The 24323-nt window shown below is 45.0% G+C and overlaps 1 protein-coding gene across 1 annotated transcript in view; it reads right to left on the bottom strand.

The window, feature by feature from the left end:
* The window catches only part of sycp3 (synaptonemal complex protein 3), a 145109-nt gene that overhangs the window by 98610 nt on the left and 22176 nt on the right, over nucleotides 1–24323 (bottom strand). Inside the window, exons 2-3 of the mRNA XM_078546899.1 lie at nucleotides 19490–19629; nucleotides 11031–11118 (exon numbers count right to left, since the gene is read on the bottom strand). Of these exons, the coding sequence (XP_078403025.1) occupies nucleotides 11031–11118; nucleotides 19490–19616 (215 nt within the window). The 5' untranslated portion in view covers nucleotides 19617–19629. The remainder of the gene's footprint in view (nucleotides 1–11030; nucleotides 11119–19489; nucleotides 19630–24323) is intronic.

Below are 24323 nucleotides of genomic sequence, written 5' to 3'. Positions count from 1 at the left end.
GCGCTGAGGGACAGTGAGAGGAGCTGAGAGTCAGGTCTGAGGGCAACGCTGAGGGACAGTGAGAGGAGCTGACAGTCAGGAGCCGAGAATCAGGACCCTTAGAGCAGCGCTGAGGGAGAGTGAGAGAAGCTGAGAGACAGGCCCAAGAGCAGCACTGAGGGAGAGTGTGAGGAGCTGAGAGTCAGGCCCGAGAGCAGTGCTGAGGGGCAGTGAGAGGAGCTGAGAGAGTCAGGTCCGAGAGCAGAGCTGAGGGAGAGTGAGAGGGGCTGAGAGTCAGGTCTGAGAGCAGCGCTGAGGGAGTGTGAGAGGAGCTGAGAGGCAAGCCCAAGGGCAGCGCTGAGGGACAGTGAGAGGAGCTGAGAGTCAGGAGCTGAGAATCAGGAGCCCGAGAGCAGCGCTGAGGGACAATGAGAGGAGCTGATAGTCAGGCCCAAGAGCAGCGCTCAGGGAGAGCGAGAGGAGCTGAGAGTCAGGAGCCTGAAAACAGCGGTGAGGGACAGTCAGAGGAACTGAGAGTCAGGCCTGAGAGCAGCGCTGAGGGAGAATGTGAGGAGCTGAAAGTCAGGCCCGAGAGCAGTGCTGAGGGGCAGTGAGAGGAGCTGAGAGAGTCAGGCCTGAGAGCAGTGCTGAGGGGCAGTGAGAGGAGCTGAGAGTCAGGCCCGAGAGCAGTGCTGAGGGGCAGTGAGAGGAGCTGAGAATCAGCCCCGAGAGCAGTGCTGAGGGGCAGTGAGAGGATCTGAGAGAGTCAGGTCCGAGATGAGAGCTGAAGGAGAGTGAGAGGGCCTGAGAGTCACGTCCGAGAGCAGCGCTGAGGGAGAGTGAGAGGAGCTGGGAATCAGGAGCCCGAGAGCAGCACTGAGGGAGAGTGAGAGGAGCTGAGAGTCAGGCCTGAGAGATACGTTGAGGGAGTGAGAAGAGCTAAGAGGCAAGCCCAAGGGCAGCGCTGAGGGACAGTGAGAGGAGCTGAGAGTCAGGCTTGAGGGCAACGCTGAGGGAGAGTGAGAGCTGAGAGTCAGGCTTGAGGGCAACGCTGAGGGAGAGTGAGAGGAGCTGAGAGTCAGGCTTGAGGGCAGCGCTCAGGGAGTGAGAGGAGCTGAGAGTCAGGAGCCCGAAAAAAGCGGTGGGGGACAGTGAGAGGAACTGAGAGTCAGGCCTGAGAGCAGCGCTGAGGGAGAATGTGAGGAGCTGAGAGTCAGGCCTGAGAGCAACGCTGAGGGAGAGTGAGAAGAGCTGAGAGTCAGGCCCAAGGGTAGTGGCGGGGGACAGTGAGAGGGGCTGAGAGTCAGGCCTGAGAGCAGCGCTGAGGGAGAGTGAGAGGAGCTGAGAGTCAGGAGCCCGATAGCAGAGCTGAGGGACAGTGAGAGAGACTGAGAGTCAGGCCTGAGAGCAGCACTGAGGGTGAGTGAGAGGAGATGAGAGTCAGGCCTGAGGGCAGCGCTGAGGGCCAATGAGAGGAGCTGAGAGTCAGGAGCCTGAGAGCAGCGCTGAGGGAGAATGAGAGGAGCTGAGAGTCAGGCCTGAGAGCAGCACTGAGGGAGAGTGAGAGCAGCTGAGAATCAGGAGCCCGAGAGCAGCACTGAGGGAGAATGAGAGGAGCTGAGAGTCAGGCCTGAGAGCAGCGCTGAGGGAGAATAAGAGGAGCTGAGAGTCAGGTCTGAGGGCAACGCTGAGGGACAATGAGAGGGGCTGAGAGTCAGGCCCAAGAGCAGCGCTGAGGGACAGTGAGAAGAGCTGAGAGTCAGGCCTGAGAGCAACACCGAGGGAGAGTGAGAGGAGCTGAGAATCAGGAGCCGAGAACCAGGAGCCCGAGAGCAGCGCTGAGGGACAGTGAGAGGAGCTGAGAGTCAGTCCTGAGAGCAACACTGAGGGACAGTGAGAGGAGCTGAGAGTCAGGAGCCCTAGAGCAACGCTGAGGGAGAGTGAGAGGAGCTGAGAGTCAGGAGCCCTAGAGCAACGCTGAGGGAGAGTGAGCGGAGCTGAGAGTCAGGCCTGAGGGCAACGCTGAGGGACAGTGAGAGGAGCTGAGAGTCCGGAGCCGAGATTCAGGAGCCCTAGAGCAACTCTGAGGGAGTGTGAGAGGAGCTGAGAGTCAGGAGCCCAAAAACAGCGCTGAGGGACAGTGACAGGAGCTGAGATTCAGGCCCAAGAGCAGCGCTGAGGGAGAGTGAGAGGAACTGAGAGTCATGCCCGACAGCAGCGCTGAGGAAGAGTGAGAAAGGCTGAGAGTCAGGCCTGAGAGCAACGTGAGTGAGTGAGTGAGTGAGAGGAGCTGAGAGTCAGTAGCCCGAGAGCAGTGCTGAGGGACAGTGACAGAGGCTGAGACTCATGCCTGAGAGCAGCGCTGAGGGACAGGAAGAGCAGCCGAAAGTCAGGCCTGAGAGCAGCACTGAGGGAGAGTGAGAGGAGCTGAGAGTCAGGAGCCCGAGAGCAGCGCTTGAGGGACAGTGAGAAGAGCTGAGAATCAGGCCTGAGAGCAGTGCTGAGGGAGAGTGAGAGGAGCCGAGAATCGGGAGCCCGAAAACAGCGCTGAGGGACAGTGAGAGGGGCTGAGAGTCAGGCCTGAGAGCAGCGCTGAGGGAGAGTGAGAGGAGCTGAGAGTCAGGAGCCCGAAAACAGCGCTGAGGGGCAGTGAGAGAAGCTGAGAGTCAAGCCTGAGGGCAACGCTGAGGGACATTAAGAGGAGCAGGGTGTCAGGAGCCGAGAATCAGGAGCCCGAGAGCAGCGCTGAGTGAGAATGAGAGGAGCTGAGAGTCAGGAGCCCGATAGCAGCGCTGAGGGAGAGTGAGAGGAGCTGAGAGTCAGGTCTGAGAGCAACGCTGAGGGTGAGTGAGAGGAGCTGAGAGTCATGCCCGACAGCAGCGCTGAGGGACAGTGAGAAAGGCTGAGAGTAAGGCCTGAGAGCAACGCTGAGGGTGAGTGAGAGGAGCTGAGAGTCAGGAGCCCGAAAGCAGTGCTGAGAGACAATGAGAGAGGCTGAGAGTCAGGCCTGAGAGCAGCGCTGAGGGCCAATGAGAGGAGCTGAGAGTCAGGCCTGAGGGCACCGCTGAGGGCCAATGAGAGGAGCTGAGAGTCAGGAGCCCGAGAGCAGCGCTGAGGGACAGTGAGAGGAGCTGAGTGTCAGGAGCCAAATCTTCAGAATCAAAGTAAAATGCTGTGGATGCTGGAGATCTGAAATAATAACAAAAAGTGCTTGAAAAACTCAGCAGGTTTGGCAGCATCTATGGAGAGATACACAGAATGTTTCGAGTCCAATATGACTCTTCTTTGAGCTTTAAAATCAACAAGAGAAATTAAGGAGTGATGTCAAAGGACAGGAGGTCAGTGACTTGTGGGTCAGTATTTCAGTTTAATTCTTGCTTTCAGCACAGGTGTTGCGTCAAACTCAGAGCAAAGAATCTGTAGCTTACTATTATTTATTGAATAATCTATATAAACATTTCAGATATGATTTTAATAAATCTTTGGTCTATTTCCGTTAAATTTAGTTAGACTAATATATAGAAGTATGACACCTCAGTCCCGTTCAATGCACATCCTGTGCCATATGTTAACTCCACGAGGCTTCCCATATCCTGGACAACCACATGTGTAAGAAGTGTTGTCAAACTGAGGATTTTGAACTCTAGATTTCAGAACTTGAGCAGCAGCTGGACTCACTAGATAAGTGACAAGTAACATTCTCATCACACAAGTGCCAAGCAATGGTCATCTCCAACAGATTCAATGACATTACCATCATCAAATCCTCCACCATCAATATTCTGGATGTTAGTCGTGACCAGAAACTGAAATGGATCAGTCATATAAATACTGTGGCGATAGACATCAGTCAGGGGCTGGGAATTCTGCAGTGATAATTCACCTCCTGATGCCCCATAGCTTGCCAACCATCTACAAGGCACGTGTCAGTACCATAATGGAATACAGAGTTATGGTGGTGCAGTGGTAATGTCACTGAATTAATAGAGTCCCAGGCTAATGCCCTGGGGATGTAGGTTCAAATCCTACCATGGCAGCTGGTGGGATTTAAATTCAATTAATAAATCTAGAATATAAATGTAGTCTTATTAATGGTGATCATGAAACCATTGATTTTTGTAAAAATTATCTGTCTCACTAATGTCCTTCAGGGAAAGGAAATCTGCCGTCTTTACCCAGTCTGGCCGACAATGTGGTTGACTCTTAACTGCCCTCTGAAATGGCCTAGCAAGCTATTCATTTCAAGGGCAATTAGGGATGGGCAACAAATGCTGGCCTTGCTAGTGACCCCCAGATCCCATCAAACATTAAAGATTAAAAAGAATTCTCCACTTGCCTGGATAAAGGCAGCTCCAACAACACCCAAGGTCCAAGATCATCCAAGATCAAGCAAAGCAGCCTGCTTGATCGGCATTTCATCCACCACCTTAAACATTTACACCCTCCACCATACCACCAGCACACAGTGGTTGTAGTGTGTCTTCTTCTTAGGCAGTCCCTTGTGATCGAGGATGTCTTGCTTCCACACTCAGTTTTGAGGGGTTTTGTGATGGCTGCTAAGTCCAATGCACGAGCTGCAGACTCTGCCCTGAGGGGGCACAGTGGTGCTTGGAAGGTCAGGTGGATGAATTTTTTTCGGAGGTTTGAGTGCTCTATTTGACGCTTTGACTTCGCCTCGGTGTGTTCCCCATGAAGTCTCTCAATGTATTCGGTGACTTACAGAATGAATCTTCTCCATTTTGGTTGGTCACAAGCCAGGGACTCCGAGGAGTTGGTGGGGATGCAGTGTGTACCATTTATAAGCAGTATTCAATATATGGCCCTTAGACCACTTGCAGCCCACACTCGTCTTTCCAGCAACCCGGGAGAGAGTGGAGAAAAAATGTAATGCAGGAGACGAGGCTTCACCCATTAGCTGCAGGGCTCACATGTCACCTCTTCCGGGGAAGGCCTGTGATATTAAGTGCCAGTCAGGCAGTTAAGTGGGCAGCAGCGTGCCTTCCCCAGGATCAAGGCCCCCAGGAAGCTAATCCCGCTGCCTGAGAGCTGCTGGCCAGCACCTGGCAGCTCCTCATTGCCATCAATACCATAGCGGGGGTGGCAGTGATAAGTGCCGGTAACATACCCACTAGAGGCCCAGGATCAGCGAGGGACCAGGCCATGTACAGTGAGGGTGGGTTGGGGATAGTAGGCTGGAGGGTGCAGGGGCTTGGAATGAATTAAGTATTTTTAAAATCTACTTGCAGTCTGGTTAAAATTTTTCAATATCCTAATTGATCCTCACTATTTTTCTGGTGAATACCACTGATCTACAAGATGCACTACAGTAACTTGCCAAGCCTCCTTCGACAGCATCTTCCCAACCCATGATCGCGACCAATAAAAGAACAAGCAGATGCATAGAAACACAGCAAGCTCCCCTTCAAGCCACGTATCATCCTGACTGGATTTATATCACCGTTCCTTCAATGCCACTGGCTCAAAATCGAGGAACTCCCTCTCTAACAGCACTGTGGGTGTACTTACACAACATGAACTGCAGCAGTTCAAGAAGGCAGCTCACCAGCATCTTCTCAAGGGTAATTCGGAATGGGCAACAATGGTTGGCCTTGCTAGTGATCCCCACATCCAATCAGTGAATTTTTTAATAATGGCTGGGTAACAGGAAATAGTGTAGTAGTGAACAGTTGCTTTTCGGACTGCAGGAAAGCATATAACGGGGTTCCCCAGGACCCGGTAGGATTTGGGTGCACAGGACACAATTTCAAAATTTGCAAATGACATGAAACTTGAGAAATATTATGAACTGTGAGGAGGCTAGTGATAGATTTCAAGAGGATACAGGTTTAGCATAAAGGGTTAATGGTTATGTTAATGAGAAAATGTTGATGATGTAAGAATAACATCAGGGTCAGATAACCAAGACCTCCAAGAGAGTAAGACACAGAACAGTCTGTGTCCAGAAAACAATGTACATACCATGAGGTCTTTGTAAATAGTTCTTAATAAATAGTTTCAAGAAAAACTATATACTGACTATCTTCAAATACTTCAGAGTAAGTAAAACCTCATCAAAACATGATAGCAGCTCTGGAGACCACAGTTTATGAGTGAAGACCTTAGAACAGCTCGACTTCACAATGAAGGGCAAAATAAAATGTACCTTGATAAGGGACAGTGAACCCCTCATGATGCCGGCAGCCACTGAACAGCCACTACCCCTTCCACAACCCTTCCAACACATCGAGGGTCCACAGCAAGGATGGAAGCTCTGGAGGAAATAGTTTGAAAGGTACCGAACAGCTTTGGGCTTACAAGAAAAAAATCCAAAACACCAGGTTTGTACCCTTTTATATGCAATTGGGACCATAGCTGATGATGCCCTTCCGCAACAAGGAGTCGAGGAGACCCCTGCATCTTACGAGGAGGTTATAAGGGCCTTTGATAACTACTTCTACCCCGAGAAGAATTTTGTCAGTGAACAGGCGAAATTCAAACAAAGGAGCCAAAAGCTGGTGAATCCAATGATTCATTTAATTACTACAGTATCAACTCGCTAGTAGTTGATGCTATGGAGCTTTAAAGCATGAATTAATTTGCGATAGCATCACAGTCGGCGTGCTCAATGATGTGCTGTCGGACTTTCTGCAAACCAAAAAGGATCTAATGTTAGAGAAGGCCGAAGGCCGCGAGGCAAGCGGAGCTGCGACAGCAGAATCGGGGTTTACTTCGGGAAGACGTCAAGGCTTGGGAGGGGTCGATCCAGTATGTAGGCCCAAAGTCTGGAGTCCCACCCACTGAAAAGCCCTCAAAAAAGCCCTTCAAAAGCACCGAAGGGGCGGGAAGAAGTCACCCATTTTAAAATGTTCCAGGTGTGACGCCAAAAAGCAGCATCACTGCAAAGTCTATCTAGCAGTCAGAGCCGAATACTTTCTCCATGACAAGACAGGGCATTTCAAACAATTCTGTAGATCCAAAGTTCAAATTAGAGGAAGAAAACTAGAACAAGCTTCCAACCATTTTGAAGTAATGCAATATTTCAACCTGACAATTTCCTTGGAGAAATCAAAGATCCCTGATAAGCAGTTCTGTCTATACAACTGGAAGTCTAAGGGTACAGAACAGAATTTAAACTGGACACTGGGGCTGGACTCAGAGTTTTATCCAACAAATTGGACTGGCTTCAGGTCTGGCTTAAGGAAGTAGAAATCCAACTATCTGAATTGAAGTTACAAGGGCCGGGAGTCACAGACCTGAAAGTGAAGGTCACAAAGATGAAGAAATTAATTGAACTTTTTATATCTTACAGAACTAGCAAATTTCTTTGCTTAGCATGTCAGCGTGTTTAGGGGTTGGTCTTTAAAAAAAAGGGGATGAGGAAACAATAGAGAACAATGGAGAAATATTCAGGGATGGATTTCCAATGGTGTTCCAAGGGCTGGATAAGCCCATCACTGCAGCAGAAATGAAAGTCCACTCATTACGCAGTAAGCCAGTCTTTATTGCAGAAACACCATCCGCTGGGCCACAGGAGGTGATTGCAAATCTCTCACTTCTCTTTGAAGACAGGCTAGGAGAGATGGAAACAGGATGTACTAAACAAGACGGTGACCTCCGCAAGAGGAGCTCTAGGCCTTGGTTGGCTCTTTCGGGACAGAGTTGAAGCAAATGAAGCTGTCATAGAAGATGACCTGTTGGGAGAAGAGGTCCTAGATCTTACCACACTTTCTGGCTTCACTGCCAATGACTCTGAAGTCTTTGTTGTTCCTTTTGAGGAGAATCATTCTTTTGTTGAAGAAGGTAATAAGAGGTGAATTTGTCTACTTAGCTGCATCTCATACTTGAATATCACCGGCAAGTCATGGATGCACTCAAATCTTCTTTCAGTTAAAGAAGTAGAGGTCCAATCCACAGAGCTTCTACAACTGAAGTGTACTACGCAAGAACTTCATACAGATCCAGGTTCAGAGGTTTATTCTATTGTTGATGACGGTGCAATCCTGCTTTCTCATGCTAACCTCGCAATGCCATTGTCTGCAGCACAGCAGTCTCACACTGAAGCAAGCATGGAAATAATACCACTACTTACAGAAAGTGTAATTCCTACCCTAAGAGTAGCAGGGAAGTCTTCCTGTCCTATCTTGCAGTGTCTTCAGGATGTTCTTCATTCTTCTTTTCATCTATCCAATTCATTTATGTCTCAGTTATTGAGTACTTCTCTTGTCATCAAGTAGCAGTGAATGATACAGCTGCAAAGTTCTTCATAGGAGCTGAAAGTCCTTCATTTTCTCAAGCCGATGTTTTCACCTTTCCCTAGTATGCAAAACAGAAGAAAATTACAGAGAGAACGTCGATTCATGTCTTCCTTTTAAAGGGGTTGTGATCATTCGAGTCCTGAAGGTTTTTCTTTTGAATCAGTTTTTTCTTGGTTGGTTTTCAGGTTATCGTAAAGGTCACAGCCAAGGAGCCAGTGAGAAACTGCTATCCCACTCCACCAATGTATTTGCCTTCCATGGAGAAAATATTGGAAACTTGTATCCTACATGTCCTTCAAGAGAGCTGAGAACACTGTGTAGCCTTAGACAACAACGACTTGGGAGTGGGACATACGACCATACGAATTAGGAGCAGGTGTAGGCCACTCAGCCTCTCGAGCCTGCTCCACCATTCAATAAGATAATGGCTGATCTGACTGTAACCTCAACCCCACATTCCTTCCTACCTTTTACCCCCTTGGTAATCAAGAATCTATCTGCTCTGCCTTAAAAACATTCAAAGACTCTGCTTCCACTGCCTTTTGAGGAAGACTCCAAAGACTCACAACCCTCTGAGAAAATGTTTTTCTTCATCTCTGTCTTAAATGAGTGACCCCTTATTTTTAAACAGTGACCCCTAGTTCTAGATTCTCCCACAAGAGGGAACATCCTCTCCACATCCACTCTGTCAAGGCCCCTCAGGATCTTAAAGGTTTTGATCAAGTTGCTTCTTAGTCTTCTAAATTTCAGTGGATACAAGCCTAACCTGTCCAACCTTTCCTCATAAGACATTCCTGATATTAGTCTAGTAAACCTTCTCTGAACTGCTTCTAACACATTTACATCCTTCCTTAAATAAGGAGACCAGGACTGTACACAGTACGCCACATGTGGTCTCACTAGTGCCCTGCACAACTAAAGCATAACCTCCCTACTTTTGTAATTAATTCCCCTCACAATAAACGATAACATTCTATTAGCTTTCCTAATTACTTGCTGTACCTGCATGCTAGCCTTTTGTGATTCATGCACGAGGACACAGATCCCTCTGAATCTCAGAGCTCTGCAATCTCTCACCATTTAGATAATTTAGAGTTGAGTGGAAACTGTAAGCAGTACAGGAGGTTAACAGAGGGTGGGAATGTAATGTAAATAGCTTAACAAAATAATGTAACAATTTTGAGATTGTACTTGGGGAGGATATGCAGAGTTATGTTAATGAGAAAATGATGTTAATGATGATGTAAACATGATGTCAGAGTCAGATGACCAAGAGGCTCCAAAAGAGGAAGACAGAACAGTCTGTGTCCAGAAAACAAAGTACTTACCATGAAGTCTTTGTAAATAGTTTTTAATAAATAGTTTCAATAAAAACTATATGCTGACTATCTCCAAGTCACTCAAAGTAAGTAAAACCTCATCAAACCAATAAGCTGGTGAAATGGGAGGACATATGGCAGATAAAATTTAATACAGGGAAGCATGAAGTCATTCATTTTGGTTGCAGGCAATATAAAATAAAGGGCACAATTCTAAAGGGATGCAGGAACAGAGATACCTGGAGATATACATACACAAAGGTGGCAGGGCAGGTTGAGAAAGTGGTTAAGGAATAGAATACAACAGCAAGGAAGGAACCTTTAAATAACCTTCAACTGGAGTAATGTGTCCAATTCTGGGCACCACACTTTAGGGAGAATGTGAGAGCTTTACAGAGGGTGCAGAAAAGGTTTACGAGGGCAGTTACAGGGACTTCAGTTACGTGTATAGATTAAAGAAACTGGGGTTGTTCTTCCTAGAGAAGAGAATAGAGAAGATTTGATAGAGGTAGTCAACTTCTTAATCTGAAACTCAGCCCCAATCTGTTAACACCTACTTCTAGTTTATCCAGTGCAAGCAAGGAACCTGCGAGAGGGAGGAGGAAAGAAGAATTTAATAACATTACTGAGGCTGCATCCCTTAGATTTTAGCAACCTTCTGGACTGAATGGCTGCAGGCTGGATCTACAAGGACTTGAGAAACCCAGCAGCAGAAGGGAAGGTTCCAGTAGCTGTGCTTTTTAGAACACTACCTTTGGACCAGAGGGAGCAGGAATTCTTCTCCCTGGTCCCCCAAGCAAACCTGCAGCCATCAACTTCCCCCCACCACAATCCATTGACACCCCACCCCACCCCCTCATGGTCTCCCCATTCTGTCTCCTACTGTCCAGCACAGGCATTCCGTCCTGACAACCTTCAATCTAGCTGGTTGCTGAGGAACAGAGAAAAAAAGAGAAAAAAATAAGGTCTTGCCTTCGCCGTAATTCCAGGTTTCCCGACCACTACTATCCTCTCTCCCCGCCAATCTGTAAATACCAGGCCCTGTGTCTCTAGAAAATCTAAATTGTTGTTGATCTTTTCTATGGCTTTATCCACCCACATTTACACTTTCAGGGAATTATGCAGAGGTTTAAACAAGAAGGGTTTTTTCAAAAAATAATTCAGTAGCATTACAATCAAGAACTCCTTGCTCTACATGTGCTACTTCTTACTGTGCTTCCTAATAACTAGCTATGCAAAATGATGGGGAAATCAAAGAAAAAGATGAGACAACATTTGGTTATTCAAATAGCATGCAAAACCAAGCTGTTTGACAATCCCTCTCCTTTGGTTTATAAAAAAACACTTGAGAATTTCTATTAACTTGTACCTCCTTTTCCCCTTCTCCTTCGTTCTTGAGTTCAGCTATATAAACATGCATTTATATGGCACCATGTACAAAATAAATGTTAAGTGTGCTCTGCTCAGATTGTCATACCCAACATTTATGTCATCCATTTCCTCTTCCTGATCAGTCACTGCACTGGGCGCTGACCGTTTCCTCCCAAGTTGCATCGTGCCCTCCTCTATAAATACAAAAATTCCATGAAAAAGGCAGTTTACACAGAAATGCTAAAATTTTCACTCTAAAGCTGGTTGATGAAATCGCATGACATTATTTGTACATCAGGTTGAATATTTCACTCAAAACAAAGAAAGGTTAAATCTATAATTTAAATATTAAATCTCAGCAGATTGAGTTCTTGGCTGTACTTATTTTCTACATAAAAATGCATTCCTTCTCTAATCACCTGAATAACAAACAAGGGTATGACCTTTTCTCTTAGCTACTGTAGCAATGCATTTAATTCCTTCTCAACAGCTCAGTGTACAGATTTTTAAATAAAGGAGGAAATGTGGACTTTTGTACTGGTGGCTGCAGTTTAAACACATCACAGGCACTAATAAATTCCATGTAATGTGCCACTCAAAATGTCTGAATAATTCCATAGAACCATGGAAGTTTTACAGCATAGGAAGAGTCCATTCGTGTAGACTGCTGGATGACTCGTATCATAAAACCCTTGGTATTTTGTATGGTATTGATGCCAACATCTCTGCAAATTCTGGATCAGCACATCCTCTCAAAAGTGCTGGTTGCAGTTCTGTATGGCTCCTCCAAATTGACATTATTTAAGGGTGGAGTACAGACAGCAAAGAGTAAAATTAGCCTGTGTGATAGTAGTTACAAGCATGTTAACATGAAATCAGTTTCTCTATTATCTTTATTAAGTAATTACAAATCTCACACAGATTTATATCTGCGCAGTATTCCCTGGTTTCTAATTCTGTGCTGTATTCCCCTCTTTCTATATCTCTGCAGAATTCCCCGTTTCTATATCTGAGCAATATTTCCCTTGTTTCTATGTCTGTGCTGTATTCTCCTTGTTTCCATTTCAGTGCAGTAGCCTATTTGCCCAGGAAGGATTTTCAGTCATAAAGGGCATCATTGTGGAGCCCAATCATGTTTTAACTCCACACTTTTCAGCATAAGTCACTAAGAAGTGATCAGGAGTAGGATCCAGGGTTGATTTTATCATGCCTTGGAATTCAGATTTTTCTGTAGGGTCTTCACATTCAAACCATCAACTCAGCAACTACCAACTAATTCTGACCCTGAATTAGGTCTGACACTGACTTGGTGGAGCAGCTCCATTTCAGTTCTTATTCATAATATATAGATAATACCCTGCAGACTTTGCTGATTGTTTTGCTTTGACTCCATGGCCTGGATTTTTGCTCCCAAGGCAATTGCCCAGAGTCAGGAAATTTTCCAACTCGCCAAATCCGCCTCGGGAGAAACTGCCCCAAGTGGCCGGATTGTCGTTGTGGGGGGTGATGGGGGTGCAGGTGCATGCTGCGTGACACCCGCTGCCCCCGGAAACTGTTCAGAGGCAGCCACAGGGGGTGCCAAGGCGGGCTGGTTACAAGGCCAACCTCAATGATCTGGCTCCCAGTGGTAATAAAAGCTGTTAGGCCCTCTAGCCTTCATCCCTCACATCTCCTCAACCCCCTCCACCCACTCCCCATGCTCCATCCATGCCAACCCATGCCCCTCATACTCTCCACACCAACTTATGCCCATCTACCCACCTACCACCTATTGCTCTTACACCTGCCATGCCAACGCACTCAGTATCTACCATTGACAGACCTCAGGAGCCATGTGGAGATTAAATAAAACAAAGTTTTAAGTATCTATTACAGACTTCAGTATATATAAAAAAAAACAACTCACTGATAAAAGCCCATACAATACATTTAAATCCCCTCAAGTACAGGTGCCGGACCCCGTATCTGGGAAACTCGGGGCCAGGTGTGTACTGGGTATGGGGATTTTCCAGATTTTGGGTCCTGGGGTGGGGGGGGAATAGGATAACTGAAGCCAAGCTTATTTCTCCACCAAGCTGGACCCAGCTGGGATGGGGAAAGGAAGGGATGGGGGGCGGACCAGGCTGGCTTTCGCCATTAATCCTGGACCCAAGGAGCACCCTCCTGTCCCTAGCCACTGATCAAATCAGAACAACCTATCCTAAAAAGATGTGTAAAAAGATAAGTCTGAAGGCACTGTATCTGAATGCAGAGAGCATTTGTAATAAAGTAGATGAATTAACAGTACAAATGGATGTAAACGGGTATGATATGATTGCAATTACAGAGGCATGGCTGCAGGGTGACCAAAGCTGGGAACTGAATATCCAAGGGTATTTGATATTTACGAAGGACAGACAAAGGAAAAGCCGGTGGAGTGGCAATGTTGGTTAAGAATAAATCAGTGCAATAGTGAGAGAGGATATTGACTCAGAAAATCTAGATGTACAATCAGTCTGGGTGGAGCTCGGAAGCAACAAGGGGTTGAAAACATTAGTGGGAGTTATATATAGGCCAAACAGTGGTGGTAAGGTAGAGGACAGTATTAAACAGGAAATTAGCAATGCATGTAACAAGGTTGCAACAGTAATCATGGATGACTTTAATATACATATAGACTGGGCAAACCAAATTGGCAATAATACTGTGGCGGATGAATTCCTGGACTGTGTGCGAGATGGTTTTTTAGACCAGTATGTCAAGGAGCTGACTAGGGAAAAGGCTGTAGATTTGGTTATGCGCAATGAGAAGGGGTTAATTAATAATCTTGTGTGGGGTCCTTAAGGGAACTGTGACAATTCCTTAGGTTGGAAAGTGAAGTAGTCCAATCCTAAACTAGGGTCCTAAATCTAAACAAAGGAAACTATAGAGGTATGAGGCATGAGTTGGCTAAGATAGATTGGGAAACTTCATTAAAAGGCATGATGGTGGATAGACAATGGCTAATATTTAAGGAATGAATGTATGCATTGCAACAGTTATACATTCCTTTCTGGTGCAAAAACACAACAGGAAAAGTAGCCCATCCATGGCTAACAGGAAATTAAGCGTAGTATTAGATCCAAAGAGGAGTCATATGAAGTTGCTAGAAAGAGTGGCAAGCCTGAGGATTGGGAGCAGTTTAGAATTCAGCAAAAGAGGACCAAGGGATTGACTAAGAGGGGAAAAATAGAGTGTGAAAGTAAACTTGCAAGGAACATCAAAGCGGACTGTAAAAGCTTCTCTAAATATGTAAAAAGAAAAAGATTAGTGAAGACAAATGTAGGTCCCTTACAGTCTGAAATGGGAGAATTTATAAAGAGGAAATGGCAGAGTAATTAAACAATTACTTTAGTTCTGTCTTCACGGAGAAAGACACAGATAACTTCCCAGAAATACTGGGGAACCAAGGATCTAGTAAGGAGGAATTGAAGGAAATTAGTATTACTAAAAAAACAGTGCTGGAGAAATTAATGAGACTGAAAGCTGATAAATCTCCAGGCTTCAATAATCTACATCCCAGGGTACTAAAGGAGGCAAATGCACATGGGATACAGGGTAATTTGATAATGTGGATTCAAAATTGGCTTAGTTGTAGGAAACAGAGGGTGATGACAGAAGGCTGCTTCAGTGACTGGAAGCCAGTACCACAAGGATCTGTGCTGGGTCCCCTAATCGTCATTTATATAAACGACATAGATGACTATGTGGGGATAGGATTAGTAGGTTTGTGGACGACACAAAGATTGGCCAGGTGGTTAATAGTGAGGTTGAGTCTCTTGGGCTACAGGAAGATATAGACGGGATGGTCAAATGGGCAGATAAGTGGCAGATGGAATTTAACCCTGAAAAGTGTGAGGTGATGCATTTTGGTAGGAGTAATTTGACAAGGAAGTATTCAATGAACGGCATGACACTAGGAAGTTCTGAGGAACAAAGGGACCTTGGAGTGTGTGTCCATAGATCTCTGAAGGCAGAGGGGCATGTTAGTGGGGTGGTGAAAAAGGCATATTAGATAGGATTAGGTAGGTAGGTCAGGTGTTTCTCACTTGTCAGTGCTGACTCAATGGGCCGAAGGGCCTCTTCTGCACTGTGATTCTGTGAGGCAGCCGTGCAAATAATGGATGCATTAGTTGTCATCTTCCAAAATTCTGTAAGTTCTGGAACAGTCCCGGCAGGTTGGAGGGTGGCAAATGTAGCCTCACTATTTAAAAAAGGAGGGAGAAAACAGGGAATTTTCTCTTAGCCTAACATTAGTGGCAGGGAAAATGCCAGAGTCTATTATAAAGGATGTGACACTTAGAAAATGTCAACGGGATGAGACAAAGGGGGGAGGCGGTGGTATAGTGATATTGTCACGCTCTAGGGACCCAGGTTCAAATTGCACCATGGTAGATGGTGAAATTTGAATTCAATAAAAAGTCTGATGACAACCATGAAACCATTGCCGATTGTTGTAAAAACCCATCTGGTTCACTAATGTCCTTTAGGGAAGGAAATCTCCCCGCCTACATGTGACTCCAGACCCACAGCAAAGTGGTTGACTCTTAACTGCCTTCTGAACAGGGGCAATTAGGGATGAGCAATAAATGCAGCGATTCCCACATCCCATGAGCAAATTAAAAAAAAGTCAACATGGATTTACGAAAGGGAAATAGATAAGGGAGAACCGTTATTTGGATCTTCAGAAAGCTTTTACTTAAGAGTGCGACTGTGCATTGATGTCGGGACGCTTGCCTGATGTCAACACGTTTCATTTTACGCTTCAGGCACGCGCCTGCCCTTCGAGCTAAAAATTTTGCCCCTGGAGTATTCTGTGCAGTTGTGGTCTCCTTACCTAAGAAAGGATATACTTGCCATGGAGGGAGTGCAGCAAAGGTTCATCAAACTGACTCCTGGGATGGCAGGATTGTTGTATAAGTGGAGATTGGGCCGAGTAGGCCCATATTCACTGGAGTTTAGAAGAATGAGAGGGGATTTCATTGAAACGTATAAAATTCTGACAGGGTTGGACGGACTGGACACAGGGATGATGTTTCCTACGGCTGGGGGGGTCTAGAACAAGGGTTCACAATCTCAGGATATGGAGTAGGCCATTTAGGACTGAAATTAAGAGAAACCTCTTCACTCAGAGTGTGGTGAACCTGTGGAATGCTCTACCACAGATGGTTGTGGAGGCCAAGTCACTGAATATATTTAAGAAGGGAGTGGATAGATTTCTAGACTCTAAAGGCATCAAGGGGTAGGGGGAGAGGGTGGGAGTGTGGCATCGATATAGAGGATCAGCCATGATCACATTGAATGGCGGAGCTAGCTCAAAGGGTTGAATGACCTACTCCTGCTTCTATTTTTCTATGTTTCTAAGTGGTGTGACTGCCTCCTGGTATAAGGCATCCAGGCAACTTTCCCCCTCTCTGATGTGTCGCAGATTCTGCAGCTCAGTCTCCAGCTCAATGAACCTGAGCCGAAGTTCCTCAAGCCACAAACGCTTACTGCAGACGTGCTTGCCCTGAATCACGTTACCAGGAGCTCCCACATGCTGCAGCCTTGACACACCACCTGTCCTGCCATCCTTAACGTATTTTAAATAACTACGTAATTATATTAATCACTTATTTATGCTGCTTTCTTGCATATTTTATTAACTTTACCACCAAACTGTGTGCTATTTTAAATCTTAGGGATAGAGTAGAACTTACCCACTTAGCAAAGACTCACCAAACAGCTAGCTACTTTCCCTGTAGTAGAGCAAGAACCAATTTCTAAGGGATGAGAAAGATAGAAAAAGGAAACGAACACCTCCTCCCCCAACTCCCCTTCTCACCAAACTCCAAGTCTTTACTCAGTTAGCTCAGCTACACTTCATTTGCCAAGGCTGCACTAAAGATCCCTGAATTTATAGTAAACTGAACTGGGGCTATGGTAACCAGATTCAACCAATTAGCTAATTAATTACTCAGCTCCTACAGCTGAGAGTGAGTTTACCCTGTCTAAACTGCAAGAAAGAAAGAACTTAGCCTGCTAACACAGTGCTTTCCAGTTACTGCTAATTACAGACCAGATTAGGTTTTAAGAGCAAAATTTAAGAACAAACTTAACACTTAAAACTTCCCCTCTCAGCAAACTCCAAGTCTTCACTCAATTAGTCGGCTGCACTCCGTTTGCCCAACCATTTATAAGTACAGTGAATATTATCCTTGATACAAAAAGTAACTTCTGTCATGGAATCATTTGTGCATGCCACACAATACTCCAAACAAGATGATTCCTCAACTAAAAGCTGCTGTTTCACTTACTCCTACCTATCCTCAAGTTCCTGTACCACTGTGGGCGACAGACCATCAAGTTTTTCTTTTAAATTTAAAACTGTCTTATTTAAGGTAGTGATTTCCCACCATACTCATACCAATTCTAATTCAGTCAATTATATCGAACACCTCAAATATTTGTCCTCGGACTAATCCTCGTCTGTGCAAATATGCAACTGGGTGAATTTTTGAGCATAAAAGTAATGAGCTGGGTAATGCAACACATGCCTACTTTGAATACCCAGTTTCAGCGTCAAGTGTTTCCTACTCTGATATAGCAAAGCCAAATCCAGGGTAAAGTTCTTCATCTCTACCTTAGCTAACAGCCTTACAGTTTCAGAAGAATTCCTAATGCAAACCAACCTTGTTACCTCTTTGGTGTAACACTATCAATGTAGTCCACACTTAGCAGGAATTGGCTCCAGGACACCAAAACTTGATTCACGCTGGACTCTCTCAGCCAAAAGAAAGGCAATTGGTTGTTGGAGGTTAATCAGTTGGTTACAAACAAACCTAGTTCTAAAGGTGCATTAACTCCACACTACGTATAGAGTATTCCTGGGATTCCAAAGGTACGTCTATGTGAAGTGTGACACGTTGTTATGTGGCTGATTGGGTACATAGAGAAAAGTATCTTACCACTGTCCCACCCAAGGATCTGAGCGCAGTGGAAGCTCAAACTGCTGTTATCATGTTTCAGGATACCAGTACTCAAACGGAATTCCAGGGTGTCCCAGCAGTCTTTCAATCCGTTATCCAGGAGATTGGCGGTGGCTTCACAGAGCACAAACCTGCTGTACTGTCTCAGGGTGACAGCATCACTGCAGCCACCTCTGCCAGTGTCCTAGCTGTTGCCTGGCAACCAGCCAGCCAAGACTGCTGCAGCCCGCCTATGATGGCATATTCTGAAGCAGGGCCTGTTTGGGGTCTAAAACAAAAACAGAAATACCTGGAAAAACTCAGCAGGTCTGGCAGCGTCTGTTGAAGGGTCATGAGGACTCGAAACGTCAACTTTGCTCTTCGCTGCCGATGCTGCCAGACCTGCTGAGTTTTTCCAGGTATTTCTGTTTTTGTTTTGGATTTCCAGCATCTGCAGTTTTTTGTTTTTATACCTGTTTCGGGTCTGCTGTCCAAGGCCATTTGCAAGTCAGTAACCTTCCACCATAAGATCATAAGAAATAGGAGCAGGAGTAGGCCATTCAGTCTCTCAAGCCTGCTCCATCATTCATTAAGATCATGGCTGATGTAATTGTGGCCTCAACTCCACTTTCATGCCTGTCCCCCATAATCTTTCACTCCCTTGGAGCTCAAAAATCTGTCCACATCAGCCTTGAATATATGCAATGATGTCATCTCCACTGTTCTCTGGGGTAGAATTTTCCAAAGATCAAAGACCCGATGAGAAAAAATCTTCCTCATCAACATCTTAAATGGGAGACTCTTTATTCTGAAACTATGCCCCCTAGTTCTAGATTTCCCCCACAAGGGGAAACATCCTCTCAGCATCTACCCTGTCAAGCCCCCTCAGAATCCGGTTTCAAAACTCCAAGGAGTAAAGGCTCAACCTTTCCTCATAAGAAACCCCTTCATCCCAGAATCAGTCAAATGAACCTTTTCTGAACTGCATCCAATGCAAATTTATCCCTTCTTAAATAAGGAGGTCAAAACTGTGCACAGTACTCTAGCTGTGGTCTCTCCAACACCCTATACTATATAGTCATAATAAGACTTCCCCACTCCCCCTTGCAATAAAGGCTAGCCTTTCATTTGTCTTCCTAATTACTTCCTGTACCTGAATGCTAACTTTTTGTGATTCATGTATGAAGATACACAGATCCATCATCAATAAGAGCAGGGAGTTCTGGAGTCCTACAACAACTTTTTAATGTTCTAGGACCTCAGATCTGCCTGCTCTCATTTAACATATGTCTTGGATCCACCTCACCCAACAGACCAGGTCTTAGTCTGGCATCTCATCTCTGTAATTAGGGGGCAATTGTTAAGCTTGGGTTCTCTCTTCCACACAAAGCACCATTTAAGGGCACAGACTGATTATAGGACACCTGGTGTGCTTGTGGAAACTGCCCTTTTTGTGTTGGGAAGTGTTGGAAAAAGTCCAAACTATCACAGTCATGCTCATTGGCTGTAGGCAATGATGGATACTGTTGGGAGTGTGGAACAAAATGAAGCATGAATGTAATTAAAACATAATTTCTAAAATAACTTAACTGTGCTTTACCTAGCTGTTCGGTCTCATAGCTGCTCCCCAACCTTTTTGCATTGTCTTCATTGAATTCGTACAGTGAATCATAGGTTGCTTTCTCTTTCTGGTTTTTAACAGGATTTCTTCGTCCTTTATTAGCCATATTTCAGTCAAACCTTAGAGCAAGTAAAAAGGTACAACATATTTTTAACATACATCCAAAACAGAGGGGAACGGAAATCCAAAATACCAATGCACTCCTCAAAATTAGTTGCACAAGTTAATTCATAATGATAGACAGCCAATTGGTCATTAGCTTTCCTTAAGTTTTTAGTTAAAACTCTACAGCTAATTCAGACACTAGCTGAGGTATTAGAACTCAGGTCATGGTATTACACTGGATAGGTTGCACTCTGAAACAAATTGCAATATAAAGTGTCATTTAATTTCTACAAATATATGAGAATTGACCCAGGGGATTACAGATAGCAGCATATATACAACAATTTATATATATGATTTATATATATAGGCACTTCACAGAAGCATTATAAAACAAAACATGTCACTGAGCCACTTAAGGGGATATTAGGTCAGATGAACAAAAGCTTGGTCAAAGAAGTAAGTTTATAGGAGTGTCTTAAAGGGGGTAAGTGAGATAGAGAAGAGGAGAGGTTTAGGGAGCAAATTCCAGCACTTAGGGCCAAAGTAACTGAGTACATGATCACCAATAATGGAGCAATTAAACTTATTAAAATTTGGATGTTCAAGACACCAGAATTAGAGGAGCACAGATATCTTGGAGGTTTGTGGATTTGGAGGAGATTAGAGGGACAATGCCATTTGAGCGAGAACAGAGATGAGAGTTTTTAAAACCAAGACGCTGCTTGACCAGGAGCCAATATAGGTCAGCGAGCACAGGGGTAATAAGAGAATGGGACTTGGTGCAATTGAAGACACAAGTAGCAGAGTTTTGGATGATTTTACTAAGAGTAGAATGTGGGAGATCAGCCAGCTGTGCACTGGAATAGTCAAGTCTAGAGGTAATGAAGACATGAATGACGGTGTCAGCAACAGGTGAGCTGAGACAGGGATGTTATGAAAGTGGAAATAGGTGGTCTTAGTGATGGCGCAAGTGTGAGGTTGGAAGTTCATCTTAGGGTCAAATGTGACACCAAGGTTGTGAACTGATTGGATTAATCTCAATGAAGATCTTAATTTCAATGAAGAGTGCAGCGGCAGCACCACACATACCTAAAAATGAGTCGTCAACCTGGTGAAGATGCAACACAGGACTACTTGCGTACCAAACAGCAGAAGCAGCATGCAACAGACAGAGCTACGCGATCCCACAACCAAGGGATCAGATTTAAGCTTTGCAATCCTGCCACATCCAGTTGAAAATGGTGATGGACAATTAAACAAACACCCCAATCCTCAATGATGCACAGCACATCATTGCAAAAGACAAGGCTGAAGCATTTGTAACCAACTTCAACCAGAAGTAGAGTGAATGTTCCATCTTGACCTCCTCCTGAGGTCCTCAGCATCACAGATGTCTGTCTTCAGCCAAATTCGAGTCACTCCACATGATATCAAGAAAGGGCTGAAGGCACTGGATACTGCAAAGGCTTTGGGTCCTTTGGGAGAACATTTAAGTAACAGTACTGAAGACTTGGGCTCTAGAACAGGCCACAAGCCTAGCCAAGCTGTTCCAAATACAGCTACAACACTGGCATCTACCCAGCAATATGGAAATTTGCCCAAGTATGTCCTGTCCACAAAAAAAAGAGGACAAATGTAACCTGGCCAATTACTGCCCGGCTAGTCTACTATCGATCATCAGCAAAGTGATGGAAGGTGCTGTCAACAGCGCGATCATGCAGCACTTACACAGCATTAACATGCTCAGTTTGGATTCTGTCTGGGCCACTCAGCTCCTCACCTCATTACATTCTTGGTCCAAACATGGAGGAAAGAGCTAAACTCAAAGGGCGAGGTGAGAATGACTGCCTGCTGTGAGGTGAGAGTGACCAGTTCCACAAATATCCCATCCTCAGTGATGGAGGAGCCCAGAACATCAGTGCAAAAGATAAGGCTGAAGTATTTGCGATGACCTTCAGCCAGAAGTGCCGAGCGGATGATCCATGGCGGCCTCCTCTGGAGGTCCCCAGCATCACAGATGCCAATCTTCAGCCAATTCGATTCACTCCACATGATATCAAGAAATGTCTGAAGGCACTGTATACTGCAAAGGCTATAGGCCCTGACATTATTCCGGCAACAGCACTGAAGAATTGTGCTCGAGAACTTTCTGCACCTTAGACAAGTTGTTCCAGTGCAGCTACAATACTGGCACCCACCCAGCAATGTGGAAAATAGCCCAGATGTGTCCTGCCCACAAAAAGCAGGACAAATCCAGCCGTGCCAATTACTGCCCAATGAGTCTACTCTCGATCATCTTGCCTGGTTGAGTGCAGCTCCAACGACACTCAAGAAGCTTGACACCATCCAGGACAAAGCAGCCTGCTTGGCACCACATCCACAAACATTCATTCCCTCTACCATCAAAGCACAGTGGCAGCAGTGTGTTCCATCTACAAGATGCAGTGCTGGAATTCACTAACGCTCCTTAGACAGCACTTTCAAACCCATGACTGCTACCATCTAGAAGGGCAGCAGACACATGGGAACATCACCTGGAAGTTCCTCTCCAACCCACACACCATCCTGATTTGGAACTATATCACCGTTCCTTCACTGTCACTGGGTCAAAATCCTGGAACTCCCTTCCTAATATCACTGTGGATATACCTACACCACATGGACTGCAGCGGTTCAAGAAGGCTGTTCACCACCGCCTTCTCAAGGGCAATTAGGGATAGGCAATAAATGCTGGTCAATGCCCACATCCCATGAGCGAACAAATCAAAAAAAATCTCAGACCATTGGCAGGAAGGGCTGGCGTTGTTTGCTAGAGGACTGACATTTCCAAAATCCTGGAATTCATTAACTAAAGGAAATTCTCACTAGAACCTTTCAATAAAGTGCCACTAAAATGCATTAAAGCCAACATGCGGATAGCTTTCTAATGGCAACAATCTCTTGTATCATTTTGGTTCATACCAAAATCAACAACTGTACCGTTATATGGTATCCACATTTCAGCTGCCTTTTTCTTCCTCATGTTAGCCTTAACCAGTAAGAGTGATGGTAATCAATATCTTATCCATCAGATGCTAGCTGTCTGCTGGATTTTCCTTTCCCCATTGACGACAATAAGTTGTTCCATCTGGCAGCTCTCTATGAGAGTATAGAGGAATTTAAATGCGATCCCAAGTGGAGAACACAATCCTCCAGGCATTTAAATATGATTAATCAACTATTCTATTCCTGAAGTTTCTATGCTGACAACCTAGTTGTGAATGGGTCGCCTTGGCTCAGCTGACTCTCGACCAAATATAAAGATTCCAAGTTCAAGCACTTCTCAGAATCTCGAGTGCATAATCTAAGTGACACTCAAGTGCATTAATGTGGGGAAGGATTGTTGAGAGCTGCTGTACTTTGGATGAGATTTTAAACGGAGGCCAGTCTACATGGTCCTGAAGATATGAAGATGCCCTTGTCTTATTTTTCTCTACTGGCCTGGTCGGTAGTCTTCTTTGATCCACTAAAAACAGACTAACTCATGATTCACCATATTTGTGGGATCTTGTTATGTAAACTGTGGCTGTCACATTTGCTCATACATCAGTTACTGCACAGAATTATAGAATGGTAACAGCACAGAAGGTGGTAATTGATCTCTTTGTATCTGTGCCAGCTCTCTGAAAGAGCAACACAGCTAGTCCCATGTAACCCTGCAAATTCTTTCTCTTCAGATAATTATCCAATTCCATTTTGAAAGCCAAGGTTGAATCTACTTCCAACACATTGTCAGGCAATCAGACCATCTCGTGCTGTATATCACACAAACTCATGAATCGGCCTAAGACTGTCACTTTCGGCCCTGAAAAGTGCCCAATCTCAGATTACCCTGGAAGAAGGGCAAAGTATCTCAAAAATTTGAGTAACAGGTGAAGCTAGCTGTTTCACGCTGCTACAATGCAGTAGCAACATGAGTGGTATTCGCCACTAACAGGATGCTGCTGTCAAGGTGAAAAGATGTTCTGCCTATCACACAAATGAATAATGTGGTGTATGAATTTCAGTGCCAGTGTGATGCTAGGTATGTAGACCATACGTCCCAAAGACTGGTGGATCGTATGAAACAATGTGTCCCAGCCACTGTTCGCAACAGGCAGGGTACAGACTGCACACAACCAGCCGTGCTTGCAAAACTCAAAACACAGTATCCAACATTAGATTGGATTCCGCGATTGGACAATATTTGCTAAACAATCCCCAGTGTGCTAAGAACTACACTGACAACGAATTTAAGATTGTCAGTTGGGCTCGCAGTGTGGAGCGTTTGCTTGTACTGCAATCCACATATATTAATGCACAGGGCCTTGTTCTTTGCAGACAGAAAGAACGTGTACATACATTGCGCCTGTTTCAGTTAAACAAAATAAGTGACAGCCATTCGCTGACTCATTCCTCAGGACAATGCTTGACCAATCAGGGTCAAGATGCCTGGTTTAAATTTCAAACAATGCTTGGCAGTTAACAGTCAGTCACCATCAGTGGTGCATTCTTCATGGCAAAGCCAATTGCCAACCAATCAGCACTCTCTTCACATACAGTATAAATTGTTTTTCCTGTTTTATTGCTATTCTTGTGAGTGTCCTGATGAGTGCAAGACGAAAAGCTTAGATATGTCTCTTATTTCAGCAATAATCATAAGATATAGGCGGAAGAGTAGGCCATT

The sequence above is a fragment of the Cetorhinus maximus genome, chromosome 8 (genome assembly GCF_964194155.1).
Source record: "Cetorhinus maximus chromosome 8, sCetMax3.hap1.1, whole genome shotgun sequence".
Lineage (NCBI taxonomy): Eukaryota > Metazoa > Chordata > Chondrichthyes > Lamniformes > Cetorhinidae > Cetorhinus > Cetorhinus maximus.
Note: the sequence above shows the minus strand (reverse complement) of the source record. Positions and strands in the feature narration are given on the sequence as shown.